The sequence below is a fragment of the Oncorhynchus gorbuscha genome, linkage group LG13 (genome assembly GCF_021184085.1).
Source record: "Oncorhynchus gorbuscha isolate QuinsamMale2020 ecotype Even-year linkage group LG13, OgorEven_v1.0, whole genome shotgun sequence".
NCBI lineage: Eukaryota > Metazoa > Chordata > Actinopteri > Salmoniformes > Salmonidae > Oncorhynchus > Oncorhynchus gorbuscha.
In genome coordinates, this window is record NC_060185.1 from 52,214,519 (window position 1) to 52,230,879 (window position 16,361).

General features: G+C 44.2%; 1 protein-coding gene across 10 annotated transcripts in view; it reads left to right on the forward strand.

Moving 5' to 3' along the window:
* LOC123993121 (dedicator of cytokinesis protein 10-like) overlaps positions 1 to 16,361 on the forward strand; it is a 185,925-nt gene that overhangs the window by 136,828 nt on the left and 32,736 nt on the right. For all 10 annotated transcript variants that reach the window (XM_046294930.1, XM_046294931.1, XM_046294927.1 and 7 more), the window contains exons 26-37: positions 732 to 845; positions 1,348 to 1,419; positions 4,023 to 4,169; positions 5,409 to 5,492; positions 8,586 to 8,682; positions 8,815 to 8,847; positions 9,340 to 9,518; positions 10,689 to 10,805; positions 12,378 to 12,495; positions 12,597 to 12,718; positions 13,084 to 13,198; positions 15,338 to 15,404. In XM_046294930.1, coding sequence (XP_046150886.1) covers positions 732 to 845; positions 1,348 to 1,419; positions 4,023 to 4,169; positions 5,409 to 5,492; positions 8,586 to 8,682; positions 8,815 to 8,847; positions 9,340 to 9,518; positions 10,689 to 10,805; positions 12,378 to 12,495; positions 12,597 to 12,718; positions 13,084 to 13,198; positions 15,338 to 15,404 — 1,265 coding nt within the window. The remainder of the gene's footprint in view (positions 1 to 731; positions 846 to 1,347; positions 1,420 to 4,022; positions 4,170 to 5,408; positions 5,493 to 8,585; positions 8,683 to 8,814; positions 8,848 to 9,339; positions 9,519 to 10,688; positions 10,806 to 12,377; positions 12,496 to 12,596; positions 12,719 to 13,083; positions 13,199 to 15,337; positions 15,405 to 16,361) is intronic.

The window sequence follows — 16,361 nt, forward strand, 5'->3', positions numbered from 1 at the left end:
GAAGAGGGGAGGAAAGAATGGGAGGGCCACTGTAATGGAACTGGTGTTGCTATGGCAACTGATTGGCATGCTGCTCGTGGGGCTAGCAGCAGGCAATTTTCGACCAGTGCTTTCTCGCCGTGCGGGTGTGTGTGGCTGGATACCAGATGTGTGTGTCTGTGTGCGTGTAGCAGGTGTGTGTTTGTGCACGTTGCATATGCACGTGTGCGTTCATCGTTGCAATATGTGTGGGTGCGCGTACGTGTGGTTACCATTGTTAATGAATGAACTCTATTGGGTGACGTCTGTGGTAATGAGGTGTGTGTGTGCCATACACGTACAGTGTGGGTGGAACATTTCGCACAAAAAGAGAAAAATAGATTGAGTGCCAAAATAATCACATAGATTTATAGATACGGTACAGAAGCACGTACCCCAATGCATTTCATGTGCCAAGGAAAACTACATTAGATCAAGATTTTTTTGATGCATAATTTATTACAAATTTTGTCAGACTCAGCTTATTCTTCTTCCTCAACTCTGATTACATCAACCTTAATCGGCGTTGTTTTGTTTTTATGTAGGTTTAATTCAATGCAGAGCCAAGCATATTGCATGTTTGGTTCCCTTGATGCTACTAATTGCATGTACAGAAAGTGAGAGAGCAAAAGTGTCGGTACAGTGTGTTTGTCTTACTGCCTCTTATGTCCGTCTGTCTCATTGACCTTGTTCTCTCCACTGCGTTTGGTCAGTTTGTGTTCAAGGCGGAGTCGCATGGCTTCCGGACGGTCCACGAGGAGCTGGCCAAGGGCATGTCCTCGGACCTGAAGAGCAACGAGCAGCTGGCCATCAGGAACATCCTCAGGGTGAGCCTAGAGGGACGTCACGCCCAGTCCCAAATGACACCCTATTCCCTTTATAGGAACATCAGGGCTCTGGTTAAAAAAAAAATAGTGCACTATATAGGGAATAGGATGTCATTTGGGTGGATAGTCCCCTGATCGACAGATGCTCACACTGTCAACAAACTGTCAGCTGCATCTCTGTTAACAGGGTTACGGTTGGGTTTAAGGTCAGAGTAAGGATTAATGGTTAGGCCTAGCGTTAAGGTTAGTGGATAGTTCATTGAAATGTAGTTGAAATGTTGTTGACAGTCTACTGAACATCTACAAACCTATTTGGGACTATCCAAGTAAAGACATACTTAGAAATGTCACACATAGCCATGCTAGGATTCCTTATCGTACATATCTGCTCTACGTGATATATATCTATCTGAATGTGCTGTTGAGTGTGACCCTGAGTGCTTAACTGAACATAACCCGGATGATCTGACCCCTGTTTAACCTTTACCCCTGTCTGCTGCAGTTTTCCTGGTTCTTCTTCGAGCTCATTGTCAAGTCCATGGCCCAGCATCTAGTGGACTCCGACAATGTCAAGGTATAGAAACACAAGATATGAAGTTGTTATATATGTACATATACACTCCCTGTGCGAGGGGAGGTGACAGATTAGCATACCCATGAACACTACATGAGACGAATTCTGTCTTCGTCACACTGAGGAATACATTTTGACATTTTAGTGTCATTGTCCCTGTTGTATTTAACTCGCGCAAAGAGACCATCACGTTCTCAAACCTCATCACTCAAAGAGTATATCTAATGATTATATTATACACCCGCCGGCCAGTTTATTAGGTACACCCATCGAGTACTGAGTCGGACACCTCTTTGCCTTTAGAACAGTCTGAATTCTTCGGGGCATTCTACATGGTGTCGGAAGAATTCCACAGGGATTTTGGTCCATGCAGCCCATTCCATCCCATCCCAAAGATGCGCTTTTGGGTTGAGTTCTGGGGATTCCACAGCCCAATCAAGTAAACTGAACTCCCTGTCATGTTCCAGGCAATGTTTTTCACCTCCTCAATGGTCCAGTGTTGGTGATCGTGTGTCAACTGGAGAATCGCTCGTTTCTTCTCGTTTTAGCTGATAGCAGTGGAACCCGGTGTGGTCGACTGCTGCATTAACCCATCCATGACAAGGCTGGACAAATGTGCGTTCCGAGATGCCGTTCTGTAACCCACTGTTGTAGTGCGCTGTGATTTGTCTGTCTGTGGCCCGCCTGTTAGTTTGCACTATTCTTGGCATTCTCCTTCGATCTCTCCATCAACGAGCTGTTTAAACCCTAGACACAGGGTTGGCACAAGACTCCCACTGACTGAATGTTCTCTGTAAACCCTAGACACAGGGTTGGCACAAGACTCCCACTGACTGAATGTTCTCTGTAAACCCTAGACACAGGATTGGCACAAGACTCCCACTGACTGAATGTTCTCTGTAAACCCTAGACACAGGGTTGGCACAAGACTCCCACTGACTGAATGTTCTCTGTAAACCCTAGACACAGGGTTGGCACAAGACTCCCACTGACTGAATTTTCTCTGTAAACCCTAGACGGACTGTTTAGGCGTTGCCAAATGTCACATCGATAGCTAAAAATGCAGAGGAAATGTCGATTAAATCCTGCCTTTTGTGGGTATGGAACTTTTCTGAGATCTTATATTTCAGCTCATGAAACAAAACGACCGTCAACTTTACATGTTGCATGTTATATTTTTATTCAGTGTAGTTTAACCACTTTTTTTTTAAACCACTATGACACTGGACACAACCAACCCACACTGTGTAAGGTGCAAAACATGCGTCAGACTTTGACATTGCGAGCGTGGGTGAATCGGCCCTGAAGAGCAACATGAAGGAGGAAAGACGCAACGCTGTATCCTGCGCTGGCACCAGTTCTACATTATGTAGACTTTTTCTCTGCAACAACCTCCAGAGCTTTTTTTTTGCAAATCGCCTCATTCACGGGGGCGCCCGCGATATTCCACTTTATCAAGCCATGCTCCTGCCATTCTGTTGGCCGTTAACATGCAGTTTCCTCACCCAGCCCACCCGCCCTTCTCCCGACCGGCGACGCTAAAGGTGCCGGCTATTAAGTAGCAGAATCCCCGAATTCCCCAACAAACAGTCATTGAGATGGAATTGTGTGGTCATGCGAATAGAAAATGTGTGTTCACCAGTAGGCATGTCCCAAAACTCTGCTCATCACTACTCAAATTGCAAAATCATAAGCACTGACTTAACACTCATGTGTATATATAGTAAATACGGAGTGAAACAACGTATTATTATTTACAAGCATTTCGCTACACTCGCAATAACATCTGCTAACTATGTGTGTATGACCAATAACGTTTGATTTGATTTGGAACTTGTAAGCCAATGGCGAATACTCCGTTTTTTTGCATGAGGTTGTGGCGATATAATGCCATCTGTTGGCAACTATTGCAAAATAATAATATGAACTATTACAAATTGATGGTCCTTGAAAATGAAATATGAGTGCTCGAAAAGTACTTTAAAGTCCTTGAGTGCTGTCGTGCGGGAAAAGCCCATCAGTGTGGCCGTTTCTGTGATATTGGATCCGGTGTGCCCCGCACAGACGGTCGTGCCAACGCTCGAAGTCGCTTAGGTCACTTGTTTTGCCCATTCTAACGTTCATTCGAACAGTAACTGAATGCCTTGATGGCTGCTTTATATGGCAAACCGTGGCCAAGTGAATCACTCTGTTAAGAGCAATCCATTTTTGTGAACGGGGTGGTGTACCTAATAAACTGTCCGGTGTGTATATGCCACTTACCAGACACTTATCAAAGCAACTTACAGAATAATACAATATAATGTATTGTCCTTTTACAGGGAAATTCATTTTGGAAAGACCACATACAAATACACAAACACAATACACTATAATACATGCAGTGTGGAAAACACTTAGTTAGTACTGAAGTCAGACATATTCAGATTCCCTGCGGCCTACTTTCCGACCTTGTATTGGGCCTGCATCTGTCCTATGTCCCACTGTTCCATTCAGTGCTGTTAGTATGTATATGTGATCCCTGCTGGAATTGAACCTACGACCTTGGTGTTGCAAGGGCAACGAATACAATCTGTTAAGTTCCATATTATGTGTGGCCTCAGCTCCCTCGACCACAGAGGTTCCCTTCAACCTACCTGAGTCGTCTGGAGAGCCTAGTCATGACCGTGTCCGACCACATCTTCTGGAAGAACAAAGAGCTGGCAGAGGAGACCCGCAGTGCCAACCTGGCCGTGGCAGCCTTTGTCAAGGTGGGCATCACACACACATTACATGTTTGGGGAGCTGTCTTTAGCGCTTGTCGAAATCAGGCTCAAAAGCCGCCGAGGCTAATGCATTTCTATTCCCTGACTAATGATACGGAAGCCGAGTTGAATGCAATTAAGCTAACTGTAAATGAAAATGGCTTCCACTGCTAATTATTGTTAGATACTGATTTCCTTAAAGAGGTTCTCCGGTACTTTTGTATCCTTTTTAGACAGTATTTCTGAAAGTAGCACTCATGAGCCAAAAGTGGTCTCCCCGGAAATTGCATACTACGTCACATATTGTGCATATATGTGCACCCCTTCATTGCACTCTCGCTCTCTCACTCTGCTCTGTGGGCATGATGTGCCTTTTGCTAGATGTCACTCAAATGCGAGGGCTGAAACTCACGAGCTTGAATTCTCTCATTCTTATTTACAATGACGGCCTACCGGAAGACAAAAAGGCCTCCTGCGGCGACGGGGGCTGGGATGAGAAATAAAACTATAGGAACAACAAAGAGAGACACCACAACACTACATAAAGAGAGACGTAAAAAAAACAACATAGCATGGCAGCAACACCACATGACAACAACATGGTAGCAACACAACATGGTACAAACATTACTTGGCACAAACAACAACACAAAGGCAAGAAGGTAGACAACAATACATCACGGTGAAGCAGCCACAGTCTTTGAATGGAGAGGTGAAGATAAAACTGTCCCGTTTGAGTGTTTGTTGCAGCTTGTTCCAGTCGCTAGCTGCAGCGAACTGAAAAGAGGAGCGACCCAGGGATGTGTGTGCTTTGGGGACCTTTAATAGAATGGGACTGGCAGAACGGGTGTTGTATGTGGAGGATGAGGGCTGCAGTAGGTATCTCAGATAGGGAGGAGTGAGGCCTAAGGGGGTTTTATAAATAAGCATCAATCAGTGGGTCTTGCGATGGGTATACAGAGATGACCAGTTTACAGAGGAGTAGATTACGCATGTATGAACTACACATTGACACATCCATCCTAAAACGGGAAGTTTAAAAGATACTTAGTAGTCGCCAGAGTTCCAGAGCATGTTTTTAACTGTGTTGTGAAATTATGAAATGGGCTCTCTCTTTCATGTTCTTTATTAACTAATGCTGACCTCCCTCCCTCCATCCATCACTCCCTCTTTCCTTACCTCCTTCCTCTCCTCCTTATCTCCCTCCCCCCTCCTTTCCCTCCATCCATCCCTCCCTCCCTCCAGCGTTGCTTCACCCTCATGGACCGAGGGTTCACCTTCAAGCTGATCAGCAACTATGTCAACATGATCACAGCCACTGACAACAAGGTAACACACACACTTACACACACACACACACACACACACACAGACACACATCCTTCTCATTCTGTTTCTCAGTGACGGAGGATATGTGAATAAAGCATTTCCTCATCTGTCGGTGTAATAGCCAATGTCACTCACGGTAGAATAGAATGCAATAGAAAACAATTATATATCTACTAGAATAGAAAACAATGAACTTCAGAGGTGTTGTGATGTTTTTATTCGGTCAATCAGGTGGTGACTAGGGCTGTTGCGGTGACCGTGTTACTGCCACACCGACGGTCACGAGTCATGAAGGCAGTCAAATTCCACGTGACGGTTTAGTCACGGTAATTAGGCTTCTCCATGCTCTGATGCTGCTGATGGTCGTTAGTAGCCTCCCAAACGTGCTAAGTGACTGGTACTCAGTGCTTTATTGTCCCTCTAATCACTCTGACATCAATGCAAATGTAATGGAAAATCTAATCAAGCACTTCATGAGCTCATGCTGCATAACATTTCTATAGGCTATGCAATTGCGCAAGAAAACAGAATGGTGGCCTCTATTAAAAAAAGAGGAGGATCCCATCAGCTTTCTAGAGGCTAGGCCTACTATATTTATTTTTCAACCTTCCTAATATTAAGCACATTGCTTATATTTACAACAGGAGTATAGCCTTCCTGGTTGGCATGAAAATGAACCACGGGAAAAGCGTCCTCCATTCACTATTTAAGTCAGACATGACAGGTATTTTTCCCCTGCCTCTGTTTTGAATCAGATGCATGATAATGGTCCATTTTAAATTGAAAAAAAAAAACGCATTTCACAAATATATTATTTAGTATATGTAAAGACGAGATTAAATCAAGAATAGTCTGATGGGTGACAATATTAGCCGAACACTTGTGAGTTATATATTATCACTTGTGAATTATGCCCAGCATAAGGTAAGAAACAATGCCTTTTTTTGTTTTGAACTTTTTCTAATCATAGTCACACACCTCATGTAGCCTAGCCCATAAGCCTATATGTTTGCATAAGGTTTGTAATCACAATATAGTGGCCAAATAGCTTCATTTAAAATGAAGCACATGAATCCACTTTACAACGGGTGTGGAGCCTAACTGTCAGCGCGTGAGTTTCAAATTTGGGGAACATAATATTTATCATAAAAATGCACCTTTATAATAAAAGCATTACATGCATAATCAAATTTGTGGTCACTTTTGATAATGGCGTTTTCCACTAATGGCATTGCTGCACTTATAATGTGAAGAAATAGCTTAACAGTTTATCAACATTTTAAGCTAAACGCTCTGATCTGTTGCGTCAGTCTCAGTGCGTAAAGACAAAAAGTGTTTTGATGGTAGTGGTTGTATTAATTTGGGATTTATCGCATCCGACAACTGTCCCAGACTGTTTGGAATATGTATTTCTCGCACAGAATAGAATCGGTCAACTTTTGTTCTAGGGGGATAGTAGAACGACATAGGCTAGTGCTTGTTTTTTCATTAGGTCTACTCCTCTTGTTGGCTGACGAAAAGTAAATGTGGAATTGGAAAAGGACGCGAGCATTTGCGTCCACGATGTGTCTGTCTTCACTTGTAGCCTGTAGGAAAGACCCAATCAAGTGATGGAGAGCCATGTGAGTGAGATGAGAGGTGCTTCAGAGCGGCCAGCATTTAGGGAGAAGGGGTGCAAAAAGGCATGGATGTTTTGGGGGGCTTCATGGCCACACAAAGTGGATGCCACCAGGAAATGCGAGGCGTTATCAAGTGCTTCTCAAATTGTGAATGAGAGATTGTGTATAAGTGTATACGGCCTGCGCAAAAAAACAAAGCAGAGCTCATGCCTTTCAAGTGACTTATTTCAAATATTAGAGTCGCATCATGCAGCTTTAGTGTATTACAAATCAAAACATATAGCCAAACGTTTATAGAACAACTAAAGTTACATGAATAACTCTAAATTAGCATATAGGAGTCCCTATTTCTTTGCTAACTGCTCAACAGAGAATAGCCGCATGTGCGCACTCCCTCAAATCGTTTGGAGAAAATATCCTTTCTATTTTATTCAGCTCTGTTCAATTGTATTCTTCATACTATAAAATAATGCCACAGAATTCTAAGCAAATCTTGTCTGCTAAATGAACAAGTGTAGCCCTCAGCCATTTGGCATAGTTAGATCAGGACCCAACATAAGGACAACTCAGAGTATGTTCTGTTCTTCTGAAATAGACTACAGTTTCGTCATATCATGTTTCTTTAGTCCTGTCTAAAAGAAATCATGGATTTATTGTGAAGGTGTAGGTTATATTACATGGATTTATTGTGAAGGTGTAGGTTATATTACATGGATTTATTGTGAAGGTGTAGGTTATATTACATGGATTTATTGTGAAGGTGTAGGCTATATTACATGGATTTATTGTGAAGGTGCAGGTTATATTACATGGATTTATTGTGAAGGTGTAGGTTATATTACATGGATTTATTGTGAAGGTGCAGGTTATATTACATGGATTTATTGTGAAGGTGCAGGTTATATTACATGGATTTATTGTGAAGGTGTAGGTTATATATTACATGGATTTATTGTGAAGGTGTAGGTTATATATTACATGGATTTATTGTGAAGGTGTAGGTTATATTACATGGATTTATTGTGAAGGTGCAGGTTATATTACATGGATTTATTGTGAAGGTGCAGGTTATATTACATGGATTTATTGTGAAGGTGTAGGTTATATATTACATGGATTTATTGTGAAGGTGTAGGTTATATATTACATGGATTTATTGTGAAGGTGTAGGTTATATTACATGGATTTATTGTGAAGGTGTAGGTTATATTACATGGATTTATTGTGAAGGTGTAGGTTATATTACATGGATTTATTGTGAAGGTGTAGGTTATATATTACATGGATTTATTCGACTTTTAAAAATGTGTATGTGACAAAGGTCTGCATCAGTCGCCAGGAGATGCTAAATGTGTTTAAGTTAATTAACGGTCAATTACCGTGAGACCGACAGTTATTTGCTTGACAATCACCGGCTGACGAAATTTCGTGACCACCACAGCCCTAGTTGTGACCCCAATGTTTCTCTCAACAGGTGCTGTGTGAGTTCAAGTTTGAGTTCCTGCGAGAGGTGTGCAACCACGAGCACTACATCCCTCTCAGTCTGCCCCTCCCCTCCGCTCACATCACAGGTCAGAGGTCATCTGGGGTTCACAGGGACCCAATCGAAGTCCGTTTAACACCGTTGCATTCATCTTCATTCATTACACCGCTTAACACCTTTTCTTTTCTTTTCTGTTCTTTCTCTTTCCTGTCCATTTCAGACAATGCATCACAAGAAAAGCAAAGTGCTCAGGGTAACTATTGGTCCCGTTTTGTGATATTCACATGATGTTGTACTGGTGTTCTTTGCCATACGACCGGAACTGGATGGAATAAACAACCCAACATTTAGTTCTAACATTTAGTGTAGTGGTGGTTGTGCAGGAGAATTCTCGTATGGTCAGCAGTAGTATATGGCAGTTTTTCAACCTCTGGTACTCGGACCATCTCTGGTCCCTGAGATGTAGCTTACCAGGCACTAAAAGGATTAGCTGACATCAATGTAGTCTAAAGTGTTAGTTTTAATGTAAGCATTCCTCCAAGGAAGGAGGAATAGCTTTCTGGTCTCTGCTATAAAGAAGGTTGAGAACCACTTGTACATGAGCTCTCTCTCTCTCTCTCTCTCTCTCTCTCTCTCTCTCTCTCTCTCTCTCTCTCTCTCTCTCTCTCTCTTCCTCCCACACTCTCTCTTTCTGCCTCTTTCTCTCCCCCAACCGCCTCTCTCTCCCTCCTTATTCTCCCCCTAGTGGATGTGCCGGAGTACAGCCTGACGGGCGAGTTCTGCCGGAAGCACTTCCTGACTGGCTTGTTACTACGGGAGCTGGGCCTGGCGTTGCAGGATGAGCAGGACCTGCGCCACCTGGCCCTCGCCAGCCTCAAGAACCTGATGGCAAAGCACTCGATGGATGCCCGCTATGCCATGAAGGTACGCTACACACGCCAACGCCATGCACCAGATGATAATATAATGTCCCCAATGGCACCCTATTTTCTATAGTGCACTACTTTTGACCAGAGCCCTGTAGTTGAGAAGTACACTATATATACAAAAGTATGTGGACACCCCTTCAAATGAGTGGATTTGACTATTATCAGCCAGACCCATTGCTGAAAGGTGTATAAAATTGAGCACACAGCCGTACAATCTCCATAGACAAACATTGTCGGTAGGATGGCCTTACTGAAGAGCTCAGGGACTTTCAACGTGGCCCCATCATTAGGATGTCACCTTTCCAACAAGTCAGTTTGTCATATTTCTGGTTCCAGATCTGATCATGTAATGTTTGTCTGTAATAAAAGTTGTGACGGTAAGCTATGGCCAGGTAGCAATATTCGCCTGCTTCCAGATCTGTTTCTGTTTTAGTTTAGCCAACTCCTCTGATTACCGTTGTGAGTTGGCTGAAGTGCAAGCAGATCTGGGACCAGGCTGTACCAATATTGATGTTCCACACAGGAAACTGAAATGTTCTGATTGGACAGTGTCCAATGTACTACAGCTGACGCAAACGTATACACAGTAAAAATCACTTTTTATTTTGCCTGTCATCACGTCACACTTCCAGGAGGGTTCTCTGTGGCGAGATTTTCTCACAGATATTGGATTGACTGAAAGTGTGTGTGTTAGGAAAGAGAGGCGCATTACAGTGGTGGCTTGGATGATATGAAACAGCAGGAAATCATTCATCTGGACACACACACACACACACACCCTATCCTGTGGTTCGGTGTACAGGAAGCATAGGGCACTATGTACAGTAGGGAATAGGGTGCCATTTTGGACTCAACCCCAGACAGCCAGAACCCATCTGAGATTAGAAGCCTGCCAAACCCAACACTGTACAACTGTTGACAGATCTCTGTTCCTCTCTCACTCAGGCACAGTTTGAAACCCCTGATATTTACTCTCTGTAGGTCTGTCGCTCACTATCGGTGTCTCTCGCTCTATCTCTGTCTCAAATTCTCTCTCTCTCTCTATTCCCTCCTTTTCTCTCTCCTCTCTCTCTCCTCCCTATCCCTGTTTCTCTCTGCCACCCCTCTCTTTTCTCCCTCTGCCCCTCCCCCCACTCTCTCCTCCCTCTTTATTCATATTCTCCAGGATAAGCAGGCGAGGATAGCGTCCCTCTATCTGCCTCTGTACGGCCTCATCCTGGACAACATGCCTCGCTTCTTCCTCCGAGACCTCTTCCCCATCTACTTCACCTCCAGTGACCAAGTAAGAGTTTGAGATCTATTTAAACAGTGAACTGTGTCCCTCTGGCCCAGTGCAGTTACAGTGAAATGTTTCCCTCTGGCCCGCTGGAGTCACAGTGAAATGTTACTCTCTGGCCTAGTGGTGTCACGGTGAAATGTTTCCCTCTGGCCTAGTGGTGTCACGGTGAAATGTTTCCCTCTGGCCTAGTGGTGTCACGGTGAAATGTTTCCCTCTGGCCTAGTGGTGTCACGGTGAAATGTTTCCCTCTGGCCCGCTGGAGTCACAGTGAAATGTTACTCTCTGGCCTAGTGGTGTCACGGTGAAATGTTTCCCTCTGGCCTAGTGGTGTCACGGTGAAATGTTTCCCTCTGGCCTAGTGGTGTCACGGTGAAATGTTTCCCTCTGGCCTAGTGGTGTCACGGTGAAATGTTTCCCTCTGGCCTAGTGGTGTCACGGTGAAATGTTTCCCTCTGGCCTAGTGGTGTCACGGTGAAATGTTTCCCTCTGGCCTAGTGGTGTCACAGTAAAATGTATCCCTCTGGCGCAGTTGTGTTAAAAAGGCTCTGCATGGTCAATCCGTCATCTGAAGTGGCTGTACTGCGATGCAGTAAACGTCAGGGTTTTCATAATTCTTGCGCTTAGTGGAGCAGAGCTATTGTGAAGGAAGTTGTCAAGGAAGTGAGTTTGTGTTTATACAGGACGTACCACCTCCACCTACCGTAAACCAATCATGTCAATGCGGAGCTATACGGAGCTCTCCAGATTGTTACAAATATTTGAGAGGTGCATGGCGATGCGGTACGGAGCTTGATTTGGCCTCTGCATGCCTCTGCAATTGCGTCACTCCCTCCATACGAAGCCTCCGACCACAATATCGGATCTAACATAAGTTCACTTTCACAGGGAACTGATTCCCTCTGGTCCAGTGGTGTCACCCTCTGCTTAAGTGATCTCATTAGCGTTTTCTCAATTGGTCTTGCTCAACTCCTGCGTACTCTCACGTCCGTCCTCTCTCGCCTCCTTTTTGGAAAAGGTCAAAGGTAATTGAGAAGAAGCGTGGAGGAGAGGGAACCTGAATGAAAATGCGCTTGTATGAAATGAGACTCTCCACCAGCAGCGGATCCAGAAATAGTGATAAAATGAATTAAGTTACTCGTGCATGGCATTTTATGGATAAAACGATAAATCCCTTACAGAAAAATCCCAAAACACATTTTCATGTGATCTTATGTGTAGTTAATGGGATAACATGTAAAGCAACATGTGATAACATGAAACTACACGTGAAAACGTGATCACATGTGAAGTGTTCCAAAAACATCGTGGTTTTAGCATATTGTTTTTTAAGGTGTGCTTGCTTTTCTCCTCTGACAAAACAAAAGCTGATTTCAAAAGGGGTGCGGCAGATTTCTAAACACTTCAGCTAAGGACGGGTTTTTGGGTCACAGAGGAGACAGGAAAGATGGTGGAGGACGGACTTTTGCCCAAATGAGAAAAGGCTACAGTGAAATGTATCCATCTGACCAAGTGGTGTCACAGTGAAATGTTTTCCTCTGTCCTAGTGGTGTTAGAGAACTCTTTCCCCCTCTCCAGGGTTCAAGAGATGACCTGAGTGTGGGAGTGGGCGTGGCAGGTCCGGTGGCTCACGTCATTCGCCATGGTAACTCGGTGGATGCCTCCTTTTCCAAAGAAGTGCTCAACTCTATCACAGGTAGTGTGTGTGTGCGTGCGTGCATACTTTTGCATGTGTGTAGGTGTGTTTGCAACTGTGTGTGCACATAAAGGTCCATAAGTCTAACCCTCCCCCCCCAGCCTTCTCCTCCCTGGCTGTTTCCACGGGTAACCATGCCGACTCACGGGGTTCTCTGATCAGCATAGAGTCCAACCCCAGCACCAGTGACAGGAACAGCGAGAAGATGGACGGATGTGAAAAGGTGAGAAAGATGACAACACTCACTCAGCAGTATTTCATGTCCAGAAATGTTGTGCAGACACTGTGCTGGCTTAATTAAAGAAAGAATCAAAAGAAAATAGCTATAGCATAAAGAAGAATGTGTGTCTTCCTCCTTCTCTCTCCCTCTGCCACTCCCCTCTCTACCTCTCACCTCTCTCTTCCCACCTCCCACCTCTCTCTCCCCTCCCCCTCTCCCTAACTCCTTCCTTCCCTCTCTCTCTCTCTCTCTCTCTCTCTCTCTCTCTCTCTCTCTCTCTCTCTCTCTCTCTCTCTCTCTCTCTCTCTCTGCCACCCCCCTCTCTACCTCTCTCTTCCCACCTCCCACCTCTCTCTCTCTGTCTTCAGTTTGCCCGGCCTCAGTCTCTGATAGGCTTTGGGTCTCGTTTTGACAAGCTGGACCAGGCAGAGACTCGCAGTCTGCTCATGTGTTTCCTCCACATCATGAAGACCATATCGGAGGGTGAGACACATAGTGTTACCTCCTTGCAGGTCCTACTGTATAATTCACTACAGTACGCTCCAAAAGTATTGGGACAGTGACACAATTTATTTACTTATTTTATTTTGGGATTTGAAATTATACAATGACTGAGGTTAAAGTAGTAAAAAGTTACGTAGTATGTAGACACCCCTTCAAATGAGTGGATTCGGCTATTTCAGCCACACCAATGTCCATAGACAAACATTGGCAGTAGAATGGCCTTACTGAAGAGCTCAGTGTCTTTCATCGTGGCACCATCATAGGATGACACCTTTCCAACAAGTCAGTTCGTCAAATTTCTGCCCCGCTAGAGCTGCCCCGGTCAACTGTAAGTGCTGTTATTGTGAAGTGGAAATGTCAATGTCACCGCGAAGTGGTAGGCCACACAAGCCTCCCAGAACGGGACTGCCGAGTGCTGAATATCGGCTGTCCCCGGTTGCAACACTCACTACTGAGTTCAAAACTGCCTCTGGAAGCAATGTCAACACAATAACTGTTAGTCGGAGCTTCATGAAATGGGTTTCCATGGCCGAACAGCAGAACACAAGCCTAAGATCACCATGTGCAATGCCAAGTGTCGGCTGGAGTTGTGTAAAGCTCACCGCCATTGGACTCTGGAGCAGTGGAAACGCATTCTCTGGAGTGATGAATCACGCTTCACCATCTGGCAGTCCAAAGGAAAATCTGGGTTTGGCAGATGCCAGGAGAACGCTACCTGCCCGAATGCATAGAGCCAACTGTAAAGTTTGGTGGAGGAGGAATAATGGTCTGGGGATGTTTTTCACGGTTCAGGCTCTTAGTTCCAGTGAAGGGAAATCTTAACGCTACTACATACAATGACATTCTAGACGATTCTGTGCTTCTAATTTTTTGGCAACAGTTTGGGGGAAGGCCCTTTCCTGTTTCAGCATGACAATGCCCCCATACATAAAGCGAGGTCCCTACAGAAATGGTTTGTCGAGATCGGTGTGGAATAACTTGACTGGCCTGCACAGAGCCCTGACCTCAACTCCATTGAGGATGGGATGAATTGGAACACCGACTGCAAGCCAGGCCTAAATCTCCCAACATCCGTGCCCGACCTCACTAATACTCTTGTGACTAAATGGAAGCAAGTCCTCGCAGCAATGTTCCAACATCTAGTGGAAATCCTTCCCAGAAGACTAGAGGCTGTTACAGCAGCAAAGGAGGGACCAACTCCACATTAATGCCCATGATTTTGGAATGAGATGTTTGAAGAGCAAGTGTCCACATACCTTTGACCATGTAGTGTATTTGGGCCAATATTCACAACACGCAATGTCTACATCAAGCTTGTGACTCTACACATTTGTTGGATGTATTTGCTGTTTGTTTTGGTTGTGTTTCAGTTCATTTCGTGGACAATAGAAAGGAATGGTGCATCATGTATTGTGTCATTTTGAAGTCACTTTTTCTGTAAGTAAGAATAGAACATAAAGTCTCTAAACACTTCTACAGTGATGTGGATGCTACCATGGTTACGGATCATCCTGAATGAGTCACGAATGACGATGAGCGAGAAAGTTCCGGAAGCACAAGTATCACCTGCACTTTAACCTTGGCCATTGGGTCATTTCAAATCCAAACTGCTGGAATCCGGGGCCAAAACAGCAACAAAGAAGTGTCACTGTCCCAGTGCCTTTTGGGAGTGCACTGCATATGTGTTCTTTACGTAGTTCCATGGTTAACCCCTTCACTACCAGACCATAGCCAATAGTACAGTGGCCTGCTAGCAATCGGACCATATGCTAAGCCCACACTGCAGTAGCCGGGAAGCTGGTACCTTGGTGTTAACCTCTTCCGTACCAGACCGTAGCCTACAGTAGGGTTGTTACGATACCAGTATACTCTAGTTTCCATGGCAACAAAAAGAAAACAGGAAGAAGTCTAAACTATGCCTTATTGGTGCTAACGCTTGGGAAGTGACTCTGGATGATGAAAATAAGGCCGTTCGTTTGTTTGTTTTGCTTGCCATGATACTTAAAGAGTATCGCGATACTGGCACGCACTGTTAGTCAATTTCTTGCTTTTGCACAGTGAAGTAGTACAAGTACAGGTACGTGTGATAAGAACACTGCCCTTTTCTTCTATTTGCAGAGGTGATGGTTTCCTATTGGCACCGAGCCATACACCAGGAGATCTCCGACTTCTTCAACATCCTGGAGTGAGTATCCACAGTGTTAACACTTCCTCTGTCCCTGTGTAGATGGGCAGATACTACAGGTGGCTGGGTACATTGCATTTATTTTCAAAGACACGGCTGCCCATTTCAGACTTCAAATAAGTAGTTGAACACGCAAAGCTGGGAAGAAGTTGAATAAAAGGAGAATATGGAGAATATTAAGTGTGTCCTTGCTGACTCAAGCACACTAATGAGAATTGTTCCGCTGACTTACACTTTAATGTGGTTGGGTATTGGTGCTGGTGTCTCCAATATTATTGCTTGATGACTAGCAGAAACCTACTAAAGGACCCCCCCCCCCCCCCCCTTGATGAAATAGAAAAGCTTACGTTCTCAAAAGATGAAATGTGTGATCGTAGTTCGATAATGCAACACCCCACACCTGATTAAAAATCACATTTGTGTTCAAAAAACAGTCGTGATCTAATTCACAGTTGTGATGTATTCTTTGCCAAATGAACGGTCTTGTCAATCAATAAAAATGTATCGCACTGCTTACTTGTACTGTAGGCCTATCACATGCTGAGGAACAGGAACCCACTGACGGTGTTGTAGTGATTGGTGTTGCTTCGAAAGACCGTCCTGCCACTGAACTGGACATAAACACCTCCAGCGGAACACTGTTCCACCGTTTCCCCTCACATTATTGATCAATTCGCCATTCTTCACTAAAACACTGTACATTGTATAACAGAAATGGTACATTCCTTTTAACATTTGTTGTGAAGAAGCCTATAGAGGAAGAGAAGAAATGATTACATTTTTGGGGGGGACCATACCGCAGAGATGTATACTGAACAAAAATATAAACCCAACATGCAAAAATGTAGAAGATTTTGCTGTTACAGTTAATAAAAAGAAATCAGTCAGTTGAAATAAATGTATTAGGTCCTAATCTATGGATTTCACATGACTGGGCAGGGGTGCAACCATGGGTGG